At 49.0% G+C, this 15,384-nt stretch overlaps 1 protein-coding gene across 3 annotated transcripts; it reads left to right on the forward strand.

The window, feature by feature from the left end:
• The first annotated feature begins 2,647 nt into the window (after positions 1 to 2,647).
• On the forward strand, positions 2,648 to 11,669 carry PLEKHO1 (pleckstrin homology domain containing O1). Of its 3 annotated transcripts, none has more exons than XM_074349364.1 (6): positions 2,648 to 2,773; positions 3,931 to 4,077; positions 8,409 to 8,549; positions 9,173 to 9,277; positions 9,646 to 9,747; positions 10,844 to 11,669. In XM_074349364.1, exons 5-6 carry the CDS (start codon positions 9,739 to 9,741, stop codon positions 11,546 to 11,548), a joined length of 714 nt encoding a protein of 237 aa, XP_074205465.1. In that variant the 5' UTR covers positions 2,648 to 2,773; positions 3,931 to 4,077; positions 8,409 to 8,549; positions 9,173 to 9,277; positions 9,646 to 9,738; the 3' UTR covers positions 11,549 to 11,669. The 3 variants fall into 3 exon arrangements, with proteins under 3 accessions (XP_074205465.1, XP_074205464.1, XP_074205463.1); XM_074349362.1 differs by lacking the exon at positions 2,648 to 2,773 and adding an exon at positions 2,944 to 3,268; XM_074349363.1 differs by lacking the exons at positions 2,648 to 2,773; positions 9,646 to 9,747 and adding an exon at positions 2,942 to 3,268.
• The last annotated feature ends 3,715 nt before the right edge of the window (positions 11,670 to 15,384 follow it).

Below are 15,384 nucleotides of genomic sequence, written 5' to 3' on the forward strand. Positions count from 1 at the left end.
CATAGATTGAAACGCCAGTCAAAACCTATTTGTCCCATTTACGCCACAAAAGCCAAGGTGCTTGTTTTCAGCTAAACAACTGTTTGGATAGCAGTTTTTGTCCAATAAATGTGCAAGCAACAACTCACAAGTCCTTATCTCTAATGGCTCCCTTCTTCCTCTAAGGGGAGTTACTTATAAAGTAGTCAGTTTAAGAATAAAGCAGCTGACAGTTGTGTCTTATCCATGGTGATGCAGTTAGGGAGGTAAGCTCACCATGAGTACCTGCAGTATCTTATCTCCACCTAAGAGAGAAATTGGCTTCAGTTGTTTTTGTGGTTTGTGTGTGTAGCAGTGTCGAGCTCACCGAGGAGACGGTGCTATGAAAATGTGCAAAGGAACTCCTAAGTTCTTACTCTGAGATTTCTAACTTAAGAATTGGTCTTTGGAAATAGTCCCAATTCACAGATCCCAATTCAGGTGCCATGAGGTTCGCCTGGTAAGACAGAAGTCAGCTTGAAGAGCAGGCCAGAAGGAGAGTATGGCTTATGGAAAGAGGGGTGAGTAAAAGGACAAAGGGAGACAAAGTGAGTGAAGGTGGGGGCAGGATGGTAAGATGAAGCTGTGCAGCAGTGCAGGTTAATGAGGATAAAAACTGAGATTTATGTAACAGTTTCAAACATCTTCAGGAGCAAATAGGCAGGAAGGGTTCTCCAGCCCACATGCATCTGTTCTGGAATCTGAAACTTACTTTGGAGGGTTTTGACTTTTTAGCAGCCCCTCTGCCCAATGTTATGCACAGCTCCAGCTTCTGCCTGATGCAGCACATAGGACCCCAGTACCTTGCCTGTAGGAGGCACTCAAATATTTGCTGACTAAAAGGAAGGGAAAGGAGTAAGATGGGACAAGTCATGAATTAATTTTTTCCCCATAAACCAGAATCTGTTAAAACCATAAGTCCAAACCACTCCTATCTGCCTGGCCAGCAAGCCCTCAAAAGATCAGACAGGCTAGTTCCTAGCACATTGGGACACTCTGCTTCCTCACGAAGATACCCAGAATTTTCTCATTCTTTTAAAAGTCACTTTTTAAACAGAGAGGGTGGGAAACAGATTGCAGGAAGGGGAAAGGAGAGAGAGAGATAGAGAGAGAGAGAGTGTGTGTGTGTGTGTGTACACCAAGCGTAAACAGTACAGTGGAGTCAGAAAATCTGGATTCTAATCTAGTTAGCCAGTAACTTGTTGTGTAAATTTGGGCAAGTCAATTGACTTGCCATGCCCTGTTTCTTCATTTTCCAAGTGGGAATTACATTTATTCTATATGCCTCACAAGGTGGCACTAAAGACTTAAAGACATGATATGTAAGAGCATCTATCAATCTAAAATACAAGAATTAATATGGTAAATGAAAAGAGGTTAAGAAGAATATTATTGGATTGGGGGGGAAGAGGGGCTGGGAAAAGAGAGAAGTCCCCTCCTTCATTTGCCAGATACCAGAAAAACCAAGACCACTCCACTTCTCAGACCACAAATTTGACCAGTACTGTTTTCTCTCAAGACATCTCTACAAAAAGGGTTCTCTCTTGTTCCCACTTCTCTAAGCCAGGGGTTTTTCTTCATTTTGTAGTTACTGCATGCCTACCATATGCCAGGCAATGTGTTTGTTAGCTTATTATTACTTAGAAATTAGCCCTAGAGGGCAATACTTATATTTTCAAAGGACTTTCTTGGGTCATCTCACATATTCCCCTATTTTTCCTCATCGATGTAATTGGCAGTTCATCCCACTACTTAATACGTGGAGGAACTGAGGCCCAAAGAAATTCAGTGACTTGACCAAAGGCCACAGAGCAGTGATAAAACCAAGGGTTTTTGTTGTTGTTTTGTTTTGCTTTTTTATGAAACCCAAACCTAGGTTTCCTGATACTCCTCTTCCCATTAAATATGTAGCAAAAAAAAAAAAAAAAAAGAATTTACCAAGATGTTGGTGTGTAGGCTCTGAGGCAGATCCAGCGTAGAAGTGATCAGCAGTTTCCCCCAGTCAGGGCATCCTCTGGGCATTGAGCCCCTCCCTCTACTGGACTTCAGTGCGGTGGACAGGGTGGATATTTGACATGCCAGTGCAGCAGAGAGAGAGAGACTCAGGTAGTAGGAAGTATAAGCCTCACCTCGAGCTTATTTTTAAAGCCACTTGGTCTCACAGACCAGAGCTTTGGAGACAAAATTCTATTCCTGTCAGCGCTTACAGTGTGTGTCTGCAAATCCCTCAGCCATTCTGAATCTCACTTTTCTCTCTGCAGTGGAGATCATAATAACTACCTCATACTTAGGGTTTTTCTCCTGAGACTCGAATAAGGCCTGAGGCTTTGTAAACTGGAAGAAATGTGTATTAATATTAACTTCTCTCCCATCGCGTCCCCCTTACACACCCATAACCTCCAAAACATAAAACTTTTCCCCAAGGTGTAACCTGCCCAGACCACTATCTCGACCACCTGGGTAGTGTGAGTTCCAGATGCCCGTTCTGGGTAACGCGCCCTCCCAGCTCGCGTTCTTGTTTTTGTTTTGGGTTTGGGAGGGAGATGATCACGATCTAGGTTATCTCCGGTCTTCCTAAACCTCCCTGTCTCTCCATCACCAGCTCCATCCGCCCCCGCGGTCTCGCTCTGCAGGTCCGCCCGGGCTGTCTTTTCTGGCTCCACCTCTCGCTCTGGCTGTCGGTGCGAGTCTGGGTCTCTCTGCCCCTCCAGACGCCGTTCTCCGGCGGGGTTTAGGTCTGTCTTCTTCACCCTCAGTGAGTCAGAAACAAAGGAGGGGGGTGGGGGGAGCGCACTCTCTCCGGCTCCGCGATTCGCCCTTTATTCTGAACTCGCAACGTCAGCGAGCGGGTGGATGGAGCTGCGGGGCGCGGGCTGGGCCGCCCACAGCGCGCCGGGCCGGGGGAGCGGCCGGGCCGGGCCGGGCCGGGAGGGCGGGTGGCGGGGGCGCGCTCGGGGGCCCGGGCCGCGTGGGCGCGGGGATGGAGGGCGCCGAGGGGCGGGGAGCGGGCGTGCATGTGTGTGCGAGCGCGAGGGAGGCCGGCCTTTAGTGTAACCGGAGCTACAAAGAAGGGGAGAGTCCGGGAGAGGGAGGGAGGAGCGGCGGCGGCGGCGGCGCCGGGGGCCTCTCCGCACCCTCCCCCCCGGACAGGAGCCCCCTCGAAGCGGCCTCGGCCCTTGACGCGGGGCCGCCCCTCGGCCCCCGCGCCCGCACGCCGGGAATGATGAAGAAGAACAATTCCACCAAGAGGGTGAGTGCGCCCGCCCGCCCGGCTCCCGCCGCTGACTTTGTGCCCCGAGGACCCCGGCCCCGTCGGGGCCGTGGGCGGCCGGGTTGGGGACCAGGGGCCCCAGGCGCCAGCCCCCTGCCCGAGGCGGCCCAGCCGCCGGTCCCCTCGGCCTCGGCCTCGGCGCGCCGGGCCCCACGACGAGACGCTGGAGGGGGCTTTTGTTTGTTTACTTGGTCTGGGGGTTAACTTGGCTGAGTTTCTGTCCGACCCCCGGCCTCCCTCTCCCTGAGCGGCCGACGGCCGCTGGCATCGCGCTCTGCAGTGGCGAGAAGACAATGAGAAATAAAATAAAATGCTGTTAATCCCGGCGCGGCGAGGAAGGAGGCTGGGGGAGGGGGCTGGGGGCCCGGCGGAGACCTGAAGGCCACCCCTTGGCTCCAGCCGGGCCCTCACCCCTTCCCCTGGCAGTTCCAGTTGTTTATTTGGGAGAAAGGGGAGGGGAGCGATGGGGGAGAGAGTTCCTCGGAGTGAAAGGCTTTGAAGAAGTGGGGAGCGAGCGCGGGGCTCCCTGACTCGCGCTGCGGCGGGGCGGCCACGGGAAGGAGGGGACAGGGGGACGGAAAGAGAGGAGGAAAAAGCTGTAATCACCTAATCGCGCGGTTCTCATCTGGCCCCGGGGGCAGGGGCCTCAGGATGGAAATCATCAGTCTGCACCGCCTGAGAAGGTCGGCTGGGTACGAAAATTCTGCGGGAAAGGGATTTTCAGGGAGATTTGGAAAAACCGCTACGTGGTGCTAAAAGGTGACCAGCTCTACATCTCCGAAAAGGAGGTAGGTGGCCTTTGCCGGTAACTATCCCTGTTTTCTCATAGTCCCCACTTTGTCTCTCTGCAGGGGTCTTATCTACCTCTGGTCTCCCCTTACCTAATCCCTCATTTTGTTCCAAAAGCGAGTTCATTGGTCTGGTTGGTCTCTACCCCATCTTCCCTGCAGAGAAAGGTCACCCTTTAGTGAAAAGATCTGAGTTAGAATTAGAAGTTGAGTTTGCATTTTAGTTAAAGATTTTTCTTTGGAGAAACCTTTCTGACAACTACGACAACTCCTTCCCAAGATGTCCTAAAAGTTCCGAGTGTCCCCTTCTGCCCCCTACCCTATCCTGGCCTCTAGCTGAATGTGGGATTCGTTTTTCTTTGCTGTTGCTGCTGAAACACTCTGTTCAGCTTATTCTCCACTCCTTCCTGTCCCTGCCACCCCAACCCAGCTAGCCTCCCCTTTCCTGTCTTTAGTGGGGACATATGCAAGTCATATCAGTAGTACGGCTGCCCTGAATCACAGAAAACAGACACACAACCCAGGGTCAGCCTCCTATGACCTGGGGTAGAGTATTGGTGAGTGGCAGACAGTTAATTTCTTTTGAAGCCAATGTCCCTAACCAGCATGTGTTCTCTGTTCCCCACCCCAACTCAAAAAAAAAAAGAGGCAAGGATCTCATCCTCCACTTCCTCCTGCCCAGCACCCCCATTTTTATCAGAAGGAAGAATGGAGTTGTGAACCCCTGCATGTCTCTGTGTCTTTGGCTCTATAGTTAAAATGAAAAAGACAGACCACGTTGGGTCAGAACCTGAGCCCACATATTGAATCCAGACTCTTCTCCCTTTTATCTCTAATTCTTGGGATCAGTAACACGTAGCAATACTGAGAAACTGAAACTGCCCCTGCATGTGTTAGAAGTCATTCCAGTCCCTACCTCTGCAACTGTTGTCAGCATAGCCTAGGAGACTGTTCTGAGTTCCCCTGATAGGATGGCCCTTCCCCACCCCATCCTGTGTTCCCTCACCCAGGGCTAACTAGGAAGTCCTCCCTGAGTTCTAACCTCTTCTGCTTTCTGCATAGACTATATTTAGGTAAATAAATCCTTTTATGGTGTTGAAACAGACACACACTCGGTCCTAGAGAAAGTATTCATCTGAACAGAACACTGAGGCAGCTCAGGAAGAACTAAGCTGTGCTGGGGCCAAAGAGATCCCTCTTAAGGGTGTTTAAACCTTACTGTTTACACTAAGCTAGGAACTTGGTGATGGAGGGAGGTGAGAGAACACTTTGACATGAGGATTTATTTTTAAGGGTCACCTCTACCCAACCAAATCCTACAGAAGGACAGAAGGTTTTTCCACAATTTGCTGGCTTCCCAGTTAAAAAAAAAGGAAAAAAAAGCAAGTGTCAAAGTGTACCTCCTGTCTTCCCCGAACTTCATAATGGCAGGAAACTAGTGAGCAATCAGGGAGAACTTCCCACACGTCAGTGGGGAAACATGAGAACAGGGAAAGGGTAGAAGGAAGAAGACCTTTTTTTGTTTGTTTGTTTTTATTGTCCAAAGGACAGTCTGGGGGCGAAAGAGTGTGGTTGATCCATGTTTGTGATGGAAGGGGTACTGAGACAGGGGCAAGGATGGAATGACCTCAGCCTAGGCTGTCTGGTGTCCTGTGAGTCAGGAGCATCTGACTGGTCATGGGGCCATCTGCCCACTGCTAGTCTGCCCCCTGCTGAGAAGGGCAGAGGAAAAGAGGGAACAAGCCTATTGATAGTACTCTTCCTTGGAGCCAGTTTCCATGCTACAGTGGCCTGAGTTAAAGGTGAAACTGACCGAGGATGGTGGGCTTTATTCTGTCACTCTCCAAAAGTTCCAGAGTCAATAGATGCAAGATTTTTTTAACGTGTAGTATGATTATAATTTGCATGTTAAGGCAAGAAAATTCCTAACCCTCTCCCCTAGAATTTGCTTTAGTCTTTTTTATTTCCTCTCATAAAGGCAAGGTCTCCCACAACTGCCTCCACCAAAGAAATCCTTCTGTTTTTGTTGTTAATAATCATTTTCCTCATTCTCAGTCAAAGGGCTCCTTATGATCGTGGGGCTGATGTATAAGAACAGAAACTAGACCTTAGGGGGACCTCATGGTAGAGGAAATTGGGTTCAGGGCATCTTTTTTGGCAAGCATGGGAAAAATTCCTTTCTGTGGGCCAAGGACAAACAACCAGAGGAAAGGAAGGGTTGACTTTGGAGGGTGGTAATTATAAATGAGACTGTGGGAATTAGATGGGCAAAAACAATACAGTGGAGAACTAAGGTCTTGGAGTTGTCCATCTTCCCTGAACATTGGAATATGCTTGTCCTACTGCATGCCTCACCCCATCTCCTACCCCTGCTCTATCAAGGGCTACCCTCTGTCAATGTCTCCTGCTCCCCAGAGCTCCTTATCAGTCATGTCCAAGTCAGAATACCTCCCTTCCCTTCCCTTCCCTCCCTTTCCTTTCCTTTCCCTTCTCTTCCCTTAAGGAAAACAGAACAAGTAACTCTCTTCCCCTGGCTACGTACACACACCCAGCACCTTCCTCTCCAAGATTTCTGGCCTCTGCTGATAGTCTCAACTCTGAGGAAGGAGGGGGAGAGGAGTGATGCCTCACCCTGCATCCCTGCTGCATGTTTCTGGGAATTGTTCTGGGACACCCCTTGCCAGCATCTTGTCCACTTCCACCCACAATCCTTCAAGGCCTCTCGTCAAGAGCTCAGGATAGGGGAGAGCCCTAGAGGAAACAAACAGAGGTGGTTTATGAGCAGCCATTCACTTGAATGGGTCTGTGTCAGTCCCCTGGGTCCAACAGCAAGTCAGATGGGCAGATACAAGAGCAGAGATGGGCTGGGGAATGGAAGAGAGAACTACTTCCCAACTGCAAGGTTGACGAGAACCAGGGGGCTGGATGAAGTCAACTCCACACACACAACTCCTATTTCAGAGCTTGGGAATTGGGGTCTCTTTTGTGAAATAATTCCAGTCAGGAAGGGTGGATGTCTTCCAAGGAAGATAGGAGGCTACTTTTGTCTGTTTGTTTAGTTTTAACAAGACAAGTGCTGGTGGTTTTTCTCTCATCCTAGGAAACCACGAACAAGCTCACTCCTCAGAGTCTTCCAATCCCAGGCTCAAGTAGCAGAGGGTGAAAGGATTTTCTAATCACAAGCTGCTCTGTCTGTGCTAGTGACAAAGTCTCCTCCCCTCTTGCAAGCCAGCTCACAGCTTTAGAGGACGAGCATTATGGGATCACCTTAGGGAAAAGGAGAAAAAACTCAAGAGAGGTCTAAAACGGACCTTGGCAGAGATGTTAATGGAATTTGTGGAGCTCAGAAAAGGCTGGCTGGGGTTGGAGGATGTAGACAGAATGCTGGTCTCTGATTAGACATTCAGCTAGAGAGTTAACAGCCAAATGCTGGATACAGCTGCTCAGGGTAGAACTGGGTGCAAGATAGGTTCTACAAACAGCAAGGGCTCAGTTTAGACACAAGGAGGAACTTCCTGGCAGTAAGGGGATTTAGGCAGTCAAACTGGAATCATGGAAAGAGGCAGCAGAACACTTTTTTCCAAGTCTGAAATTTAGTCCTCTAGGAAGAGTGTAAGTGCATCTTCGCCTAGAGAGAGGGTTGTGATTTAAATGGCTTCTCAAGCCCTTGGGAGCTACGTTGGGTTATCATGGTACCTTGGAGGGAGGAAGGAGAGGTGGGAAGTACAGGTGTATTTTTCAGCCTGTCTGAACAGACTCAACAAACTGAACACAGGGGCTGTTGTTCCTGTGATGCTAAAGCTCCTGAAATAGGTAACTCTTTTCATAATAGTATATATTTGAGGAAGCAGCAGGGAGGGGAGGGGGATGGTAAGAAAGAACAATATAAACATAAGAGGGGAGAGGCCAGAGGGAGCCCTTCATTCCCCTCAGACACCCCCTTTACCTCCTCCCTCTGGACAGTCAAGGACCATCTGGGTTTTGCTTACTTCAGGATGATAGGATTAACCTGTTAGCCCTGTAACTGTCCTCTGAAGGAGTCATGGTGAAGGCAGACCTGCTGGGGCTCTGGAAATGGTAGCTTGGCTGAAGAGATTGTGGACAAGGGGTTTAAGTGGAAACCCACTAGAGGAGTCAGGGCCTGGGGGCTGCCCCTCTCTTTCAGGCCTCTGTGGGCCTTGGGTAGGGCAGCCTTTTTCTATCCTGCCATTCCACCCCCACCCCACCCCCGCCGTCAGGCTTCTGGTTCCCAAGACTGATTTAAACTTAAAATTTGGGGACAAGGACTAAGTAATTTTATCCTTATCACCTCGCTTCCAACCCTCCCCTAGGTAAAAGATGAGAAAAATATTCAAGAGGTGTTCGACCTGAGTGACTATGAGAAGTGTGAAGAGCTCCGGAAATCCAAGAGCAGGAGCAAGAAGAATCATAGCAAGTTCGCTCTTGCCCACTCCAGACAGCCTGGGAACACGGTATGCTTCTCCTGCCACCTTGGCCACTGGAACATTGACCAGGTCAGGGAAGGGGGGATGCAGGGGAGGGCACCTTCCCCCTTCAGGAGCTCTCTCTCAGCTCAGAGGCCCTGAATTATTGCTCTCTTGCTGACTTTTATTATTTAACGTGAGAATATTGTGACCATTTCCTTCCCTCTGGGCAAGCCAGCCCTTAAACTGTCTAGCCACAAAGGTCATCTCTCTCCCTCTCTACCTCCCCCACCACACACACACCCCCTCTCTTGGGAGACAGTCACTTTTACCTGTGAAGCCATTCCTGTCACATTCTATTTTTTCAAACATTTAAAGGTCTTTGTTTTAGTACGCATCCTTTACCAAACCTCTTCTAATTACCTCGAGTGCTGTATTAATGTCTAGTACCCTTCTGAGTTCCTCCTTGGTCTTTTCTAAAACAGCCTCCAAGCTGTGGCATTTTTCAGGAAGAGAGGCTGGTTTCCTTAAGTCACAGATGACTCCAGAAGTAGACTCTCTCCTTCCAGGAGCTGGGTCTAAGAGAATGAGATTATAATTTCTTATTTCTTCACTGTCAAGGTGAGGCCAATTCTAAAATCCTGGCTGAAACAGGAATCTTCCCCTCACAGGCACCCAACCTGGTCTTCCTGGCAGTGAGTCCAGAAGAGAAGGAATCGTGGATCAGTGCCCTCAACTCCGCTATCACTCGAGCCAAGAACCGCATCTTGGATGAGGTCAGGGGACTTACTGTGGGGAGAGGGACGCTGAGGCAGAGGGAAGTGCTGTGACTCACTAATGAGGGAAATAATGATGCAGGCCTCGTTTACCAGCTCTACTTCTTTATCTCCCTTTTGAAAACCTGTTCTCCTATCTTCTCTCCAAGTCTTTTCTGCCAACTCCTCTTTCTCTGCTTTCTGATGCACGGGCCAGCCCCGAGCCAGCTTAAGAAGCCCCTTCATGTCCCTTGCCGTTGGATTTGCTCAGAAGCAGTTTATGGGGGGGGGGGATTTTTCCCCATCCAGGCATGTTCAGGCATCGGGGAAGCTGGGTTGGGACAGAGAGTCTCTAAAGAGCATCCATGGCTCACAGTGCATCTCTTCAGGTCACCGTTGAGGAAGACAGCTATCTCGCCCACCCAACTCGAGACAGGGCAAAAATCCAACACTCCCGCCGCCCCCCAACTCGGGGACATCTAATGGCCGTGGTATGTAAGACTGTAAGAAAGTAAAAACTGCTGAAGGGCCAACTCCATGTCCATTCATCTCAGACAGGACTGTATCTCAGATAGTACACCAGAGGCATTTGTGATACCAAGGTCAGAGGCTAGGGAAGTCCCTCCACCCCATTCCCCTGCCTCATTCCTCTAAAGCAAAAATATTTATTCAGCACCTACTGTGAATTCAAAAGTCTTGCCCTCAATAACTTTTATCATCCTTTGGGGAAAATGAGACATACCCACAGGAAAGTGAAAAATGGAAGAACTGAATATAGTACAAGGCAACAGAAGATACTGTCATGTGGCTAGCTATCCTGATGGGTAACAACATTACGTACTGCAGGCATTTAGAAGAACAATGGGATTTTCTTTCATTTGTCCAAGCTCTAAGTGTCTAGGAAAAGAGGCAGTCAGCACAGTAGAAGGAACGTGGGCTTTGGAATCAGACAGAACTGGGTTGGAACCTGTACTCTCTCTGTGAGTCCCTGAAACTGCTTGTCTCCAACTGTTAAGTGAGGCAGTAGTCATGCCACTTGAAGGGTTGCCATGAGGAATGATTGAAACAACATATGTATCAATACATATGAGGTACTGAAAACCCTTATCACTTTTTTTAAATTACAGTATTCTGAAAACAGAACACGTTTTATTTTAAGGCAAGGGGTTCTGGGTTCCAAATAGCAGAGGGGGTTGAGGTGTGTGGCTCAGAGGATACAGATGGAAAAGGACAGTTACCCTTTCATGCCAGGTATCCTGCATGTGTCAAACCCAGTTTGATCCTTAGAGTCCACAATACAGAGGAAAAAGAAGCTCTTCAGGAAGTTCATAATAAAGTGAAAAATATGGGAAACAAGCAGAAGAAATTACTTTAAATCACAGAAAAATAAAAGAAAGAAATAAGTTCAAATCACTGTCAAAGGAATAAGAAATAGCAAACAAAGCCACAGGGCTGTCGGGAATGAGGGGCTTCAGGGATAGCACGCCGAAGAGGAAAATGGCCACAGCTTGCATCTTTCAGGCAGTCAGTCCTAAAATGCCCACTGATGACCATCTACCCCGTTCATTCCACCTTCTCCCCCTGCAGGCTTCAACCTCTACCTCGGATGGGATGCTGACCTTGGACCTGATCCAGGAGGAAGACCCTTCCCCTGAGGAACCAACCTCTTGTGCTGAGAGCTTTCGGGTCGACCTGGACAAATCTGTGGCCCAGCTGGCGGGCAGCCGGCGGAGAGCAGACTCAGACCGCATCCAGCCCTCCTCAGACCGGGCAAGCGTCCTTCCTCGACTTTGGGAAAAGCCAGATAAAGGGGCCACCTACACCCCCCAGGCACCCAAGAAGTTGGCCCCCACAGAAAAAGGCCGCTGTGCCTCCCTGGAGGAGATTTTGTCTCAGCGGGACACTGCACCAGCCCGCACCCTCCAACTCCAGGGTGGGGACCCCCCAGCGCCCATCCCACCCCACCCGGGGCAGCTGTCCCGGATCCAGGACCTGGTAGCAAAGAAACTGGAGAAGACTCAGGAGCTGCTGGCAGAAGTTCAGGGACTGGGAGATGGGAAGCGAAAGGCCAAGGACCCCCCTCGGTCTCCTCCTGATTCTGAGTCAGAGCAGCTGCTGCTGGAGACAGAGCGGCTGCTGGGAGAAGCGTCATCAAATTGGAGCCAGGCAAAGAGGGTGCTGCAGGAAGTCCGGGAGCTGAGGGACCTGTACAGACAGATGGACCTGCAGACCCCCGACTCCCCACTCAGACAGACCATGCAGCACAGTCAGTACCGGAAGAGCCTGATGTGAAGGACGGCGACAGAGTCTGCAACTTCTCGGGGGTGGGGGGGCAGATTCTTATCTCCAAGTGTTGCAGGATAAAGCTTTTTTATTTACCTCAGTCAAAAAAGAAAACAAAAACACAATCAAACTCGTTGCTCTTGCTGGTGCCCAGCCCTCCTACAGCCCTTCTTTCCCAGCTTCCCTTCCTTCCTTCCCTCCTCTCTCTCTGAGACAGACCTAAATTGCCTCAGATTTGGAGAAGTGGTGACCCCACCTGGATGAAGAGAGAAAGAGGGTAACAAAGGCATAGTCTGACCATTTTAAACACACTACCCCTCTGCGGCAGGACGAGGAATATGCTGCTGCTCCCAAGGGTGTGTATGGGCTTCTAAGTTTAGAGGTGGGGGGGGGGGGCTTCTCTATGTCCCATTCCAACTTTTCAATTTGAGGGTGAAATTTCAGCCGCTCAGCTCTAGCTCTGTGGATGTGGGAGCCGGTGCCACCTGTCCATGCACACAGAAGTGAAATTTATCCCAGCCCTGAGGAGGATTTTTGCAATTAAAATCTCCCCCGCCAGACACTGGCTTCTCAGGCTTAGTAGCCTCTGGTCGAGATTGAGCTGCCTGGCTTTCTTATTTGAGGGGTTTCTTCCCTTCATCTCTCACACCCTCCCCAACACTGACTCAAAGATACAACCCTGGATGGATGGGATTGATTTGGTCATTTGGCTAGAGGGACCTAGCACAGGGAAACACAGCTGACCCCACAGAAGAACCAAACTCAGAAGGAAACTGATTTGTAATGCAAGCTGGGTAGGATGAAGGGGAAAACCAATATGTGCCCAGGTTCCTCTTTCGGCCAAGCTAGGGTTTCCTGTAGCCTCCCCCTCTCCTTTAAACCTCTCTTGCAATGTTAATCAAGCCCTAGAGAAACATCTTTCTACTCATGCCACCATGCTCCTGAGCAACGTTTGGAGCTTCCAGGCTCCCCTGCATTTTTGTCTGTAGTAGATATTACACAACTCTGTTTGCTTCTGGCCTCTAAAGTTTCTAAGATCAAGCTGAATAACACTGAAGATGTCCAGAGAAGAGTTGTGCAGGCAAGATAACGAATTTTGAAAAGAAGGGGACAGAGAGCCTCATGAATCAAACAAATGAAGGGTTTAAAAAAAAAACACTTTGAAGAACAGTTGCCCCTTGAACAACATGGGGGTTAATCTGCTTGTAACTTACAGTCACCCTCCTTATCTGCAGTTCCTCTGCATCTGAGGATTCAACTAACCACAGACTGCAGTACTGCAGTATGTTTTTTATTGAAAAATACCAACATGTAATGCAATTCAAACCTCTGTGTTCAAGGGTCAGCTGGAGACCTGTCACTAGCTTCTTGATCCTCTTCCCTAGATCTCCTCTCACCTCCTAGAGCCAAAGCCTAGAGCTTCCCTGAGGGTAAGCAGGGAAAAGAGGAGGAAACAGACAAGTTGTGTGTAGATCTCAGCTGCGAGCCTGTCCTCATGTGACATTCAAGAAGATGGGGTAGGAGGGAGACAAGGAAAATCCTTTGGGCAAAACATACCCTCAATTGCCATTCTGCTCTGATGTTACTCCACAACTCACCTAACAAGATGGGGGACTCTCTCCAAGCTGAATGTCTATAGGGAAGAGAGATTCTCGTGCTCTCTTGGTCCCCCACCACTCACAGTCATGAAGATCTTCCCTAGATAGGACCTGGAGTAAGCAAAATTACATGTATCCTTGAGTGAGGAGAGTGCACCAGACTAACAAGTACACATCATTCCCATACTCCGCTGGGGTAGGAGGGGAGGGAACTTGGGTCTCCAGACTTCTGATCCTCCAAACAGGTTTCATTCACTTAAACTCTAAGCATGGTCAGCAGAGTCATTCATTGTCACAAATATTGAAAGTGTAGTTTAAAATGATATTTACTTTATAAGTCTCCATCTTTGTATTAATTTTATCAGCATTTTCCCTTTTCTCTCTTCCTTGTCGCTACCCCAGAGCTAAGAAAAAGAAAGAAGCAAGAATGACATGTATGTCCCAACATACCAATTATCTGAGGCTCCCAGGGGAGCTAGAGGATGGCGGGAGACACTGGAGAGGAGAGAGAGAGGTGAGAGGAAGGAGAAAAGAAAGATTGGGGAACCTGGGAGACTAAAAGTTGGATGTTGGGCTCCTGGGGTCTTCAGGCACCAGAGCCAGGCCACAAGGTGGTAAAATGAAACCAGCTTTGTAACCAGACAGATCTGAGTTCAAATCCTGTCTTTTTAGTTATGAGGCCCCGGGCAAGGCACAAGCTTTACAAGTGTCCGTTTTCCCATCTGAAAAATGGAAGTGTAAAGACAATGTATGGAAAATGCCTTCCTGTTTGGAAATAGTTCTGGTGGCTGCTATTATTAGTTTGACTCAGTGGGCTATGAACTCCTGCCCAGGTGGCAGGATTACAGTTTGAATGAGGCCTAGGGTAAGGGGTTAATTAGTCGGCCTAGAGTATGTTCTGGTACATGAGTTGATCCAGATCACAAACTGTGCCCATAAGCCTTTCTTCAAGGAGAGAGTGCTGAGTACTGTGCTAAAGGCTACAGATTGAAAGTGGGGAGAAGGTTGATCTCCTGTCTTCAAGAATTTCAGAGCTAAGCACAAAGCCAGGCTTCCCAATAGAAAAACAGCTTTGAGTGTACCCTGATGGTGGGCTGCTAGCATGATCTCTGTTAAAAGTGTGAGCACATGGCTGGAGGAAGATAACACTGGAACTCTAGCTTTCCCTTCCTCCCAGACCCCTCTTCCCTCACTTCATCACTCCAATTTCTTTACCTACAATATTTCCCTTACTTCCTCTGTCACCTGTTTTGGGGTAAATGGGTGGATTGAGTGGGGAGCATGGGGCAACCAGCTTTCTACACAGTTGCCAATAGACATCTTTCGGGATGTATATTTATTCTTCCTTCCTTCTCTTCTAACATCTTTGCAATATTCTTTTCTTACACAAATGAACTGGAAAAGGGAGAATCTTTGGGGAGGCCCCAGGCCAGGGAGATGAGGAAATCCAGGACACAGAATTGAAATGGGATAAGGGATAGAGACAAGTGAAGAACTAAATGCCATTTCCTATTTCAATGACATTTTCCTCAACTTTTCCCGTTCTTCTCCCATTAAATTGTTAAGTAAAGGTTTAGGGAACAGACTGAGGTACAGTCCTGATCTGCCTCCATTAGGTAGAAAGTGTGAGGTGTTGACCTGGAAAGCTAATGAGTTAATTTGCATGCTATTTCCACAGTATAGCTGTAGGTTTTTTAGGGTGAAAAGAAAAGGGAAAAAAAACCCCACAAATTGATCTAACTCCTGCTTCACAAACCCTGCTGTGTGCAGACACTAGGGAAATAGCTTAGCCTCCTCCTTCCCTGCCCTGTCTCCCAGCCCCTCTGCCATCAGTAAACTCTACCTCATTTTCCCCAAAAACAGTCCCAAAGAATCTCTCCCCTTTCTAAACTTCACATGCATGGGGACCTAGCCCCATTCTGCAACCTCAAAGCTTGGCTACAGCCCCCTCCCCTTCACACTCCCTTCCCTTGCTTGGTTCGTTCCTTTTTCTGCTTTCTTCCTACCTCCCAGTCTCCCAACAACAGCAGCCAATCCCCAGCCTGCTCTAGAGCCACACCATATATGGAGAGGTTGGAAAGAAACCGGAGTAAATGCGGGAGCGAACACACCACACACACACCACACACGCACAGACACACCCCTAAGAGCTTGAGCGCCTCTCTGCACATGACCGTGTCTGTCTGTCTGTCTGTAGGACACAAGCCCCACCATTCCCTGCCCTGGCTCACCCCACCCACAGACCCA

Source organism: Camelus bactrianus, chromosome 21, assembly GCF_048773025.1.
Source record: "Camelus bactrianus isolate YW-2024 breed Bactrian camel chromosome 21, ASM4877302v1, whole genome shotgun sequence".
NCBI lineage: Eukaryota > Metazoa > Chordata > Mammalia > Artiodactyla > Camelidae > Camelus > Camelus bactrianus.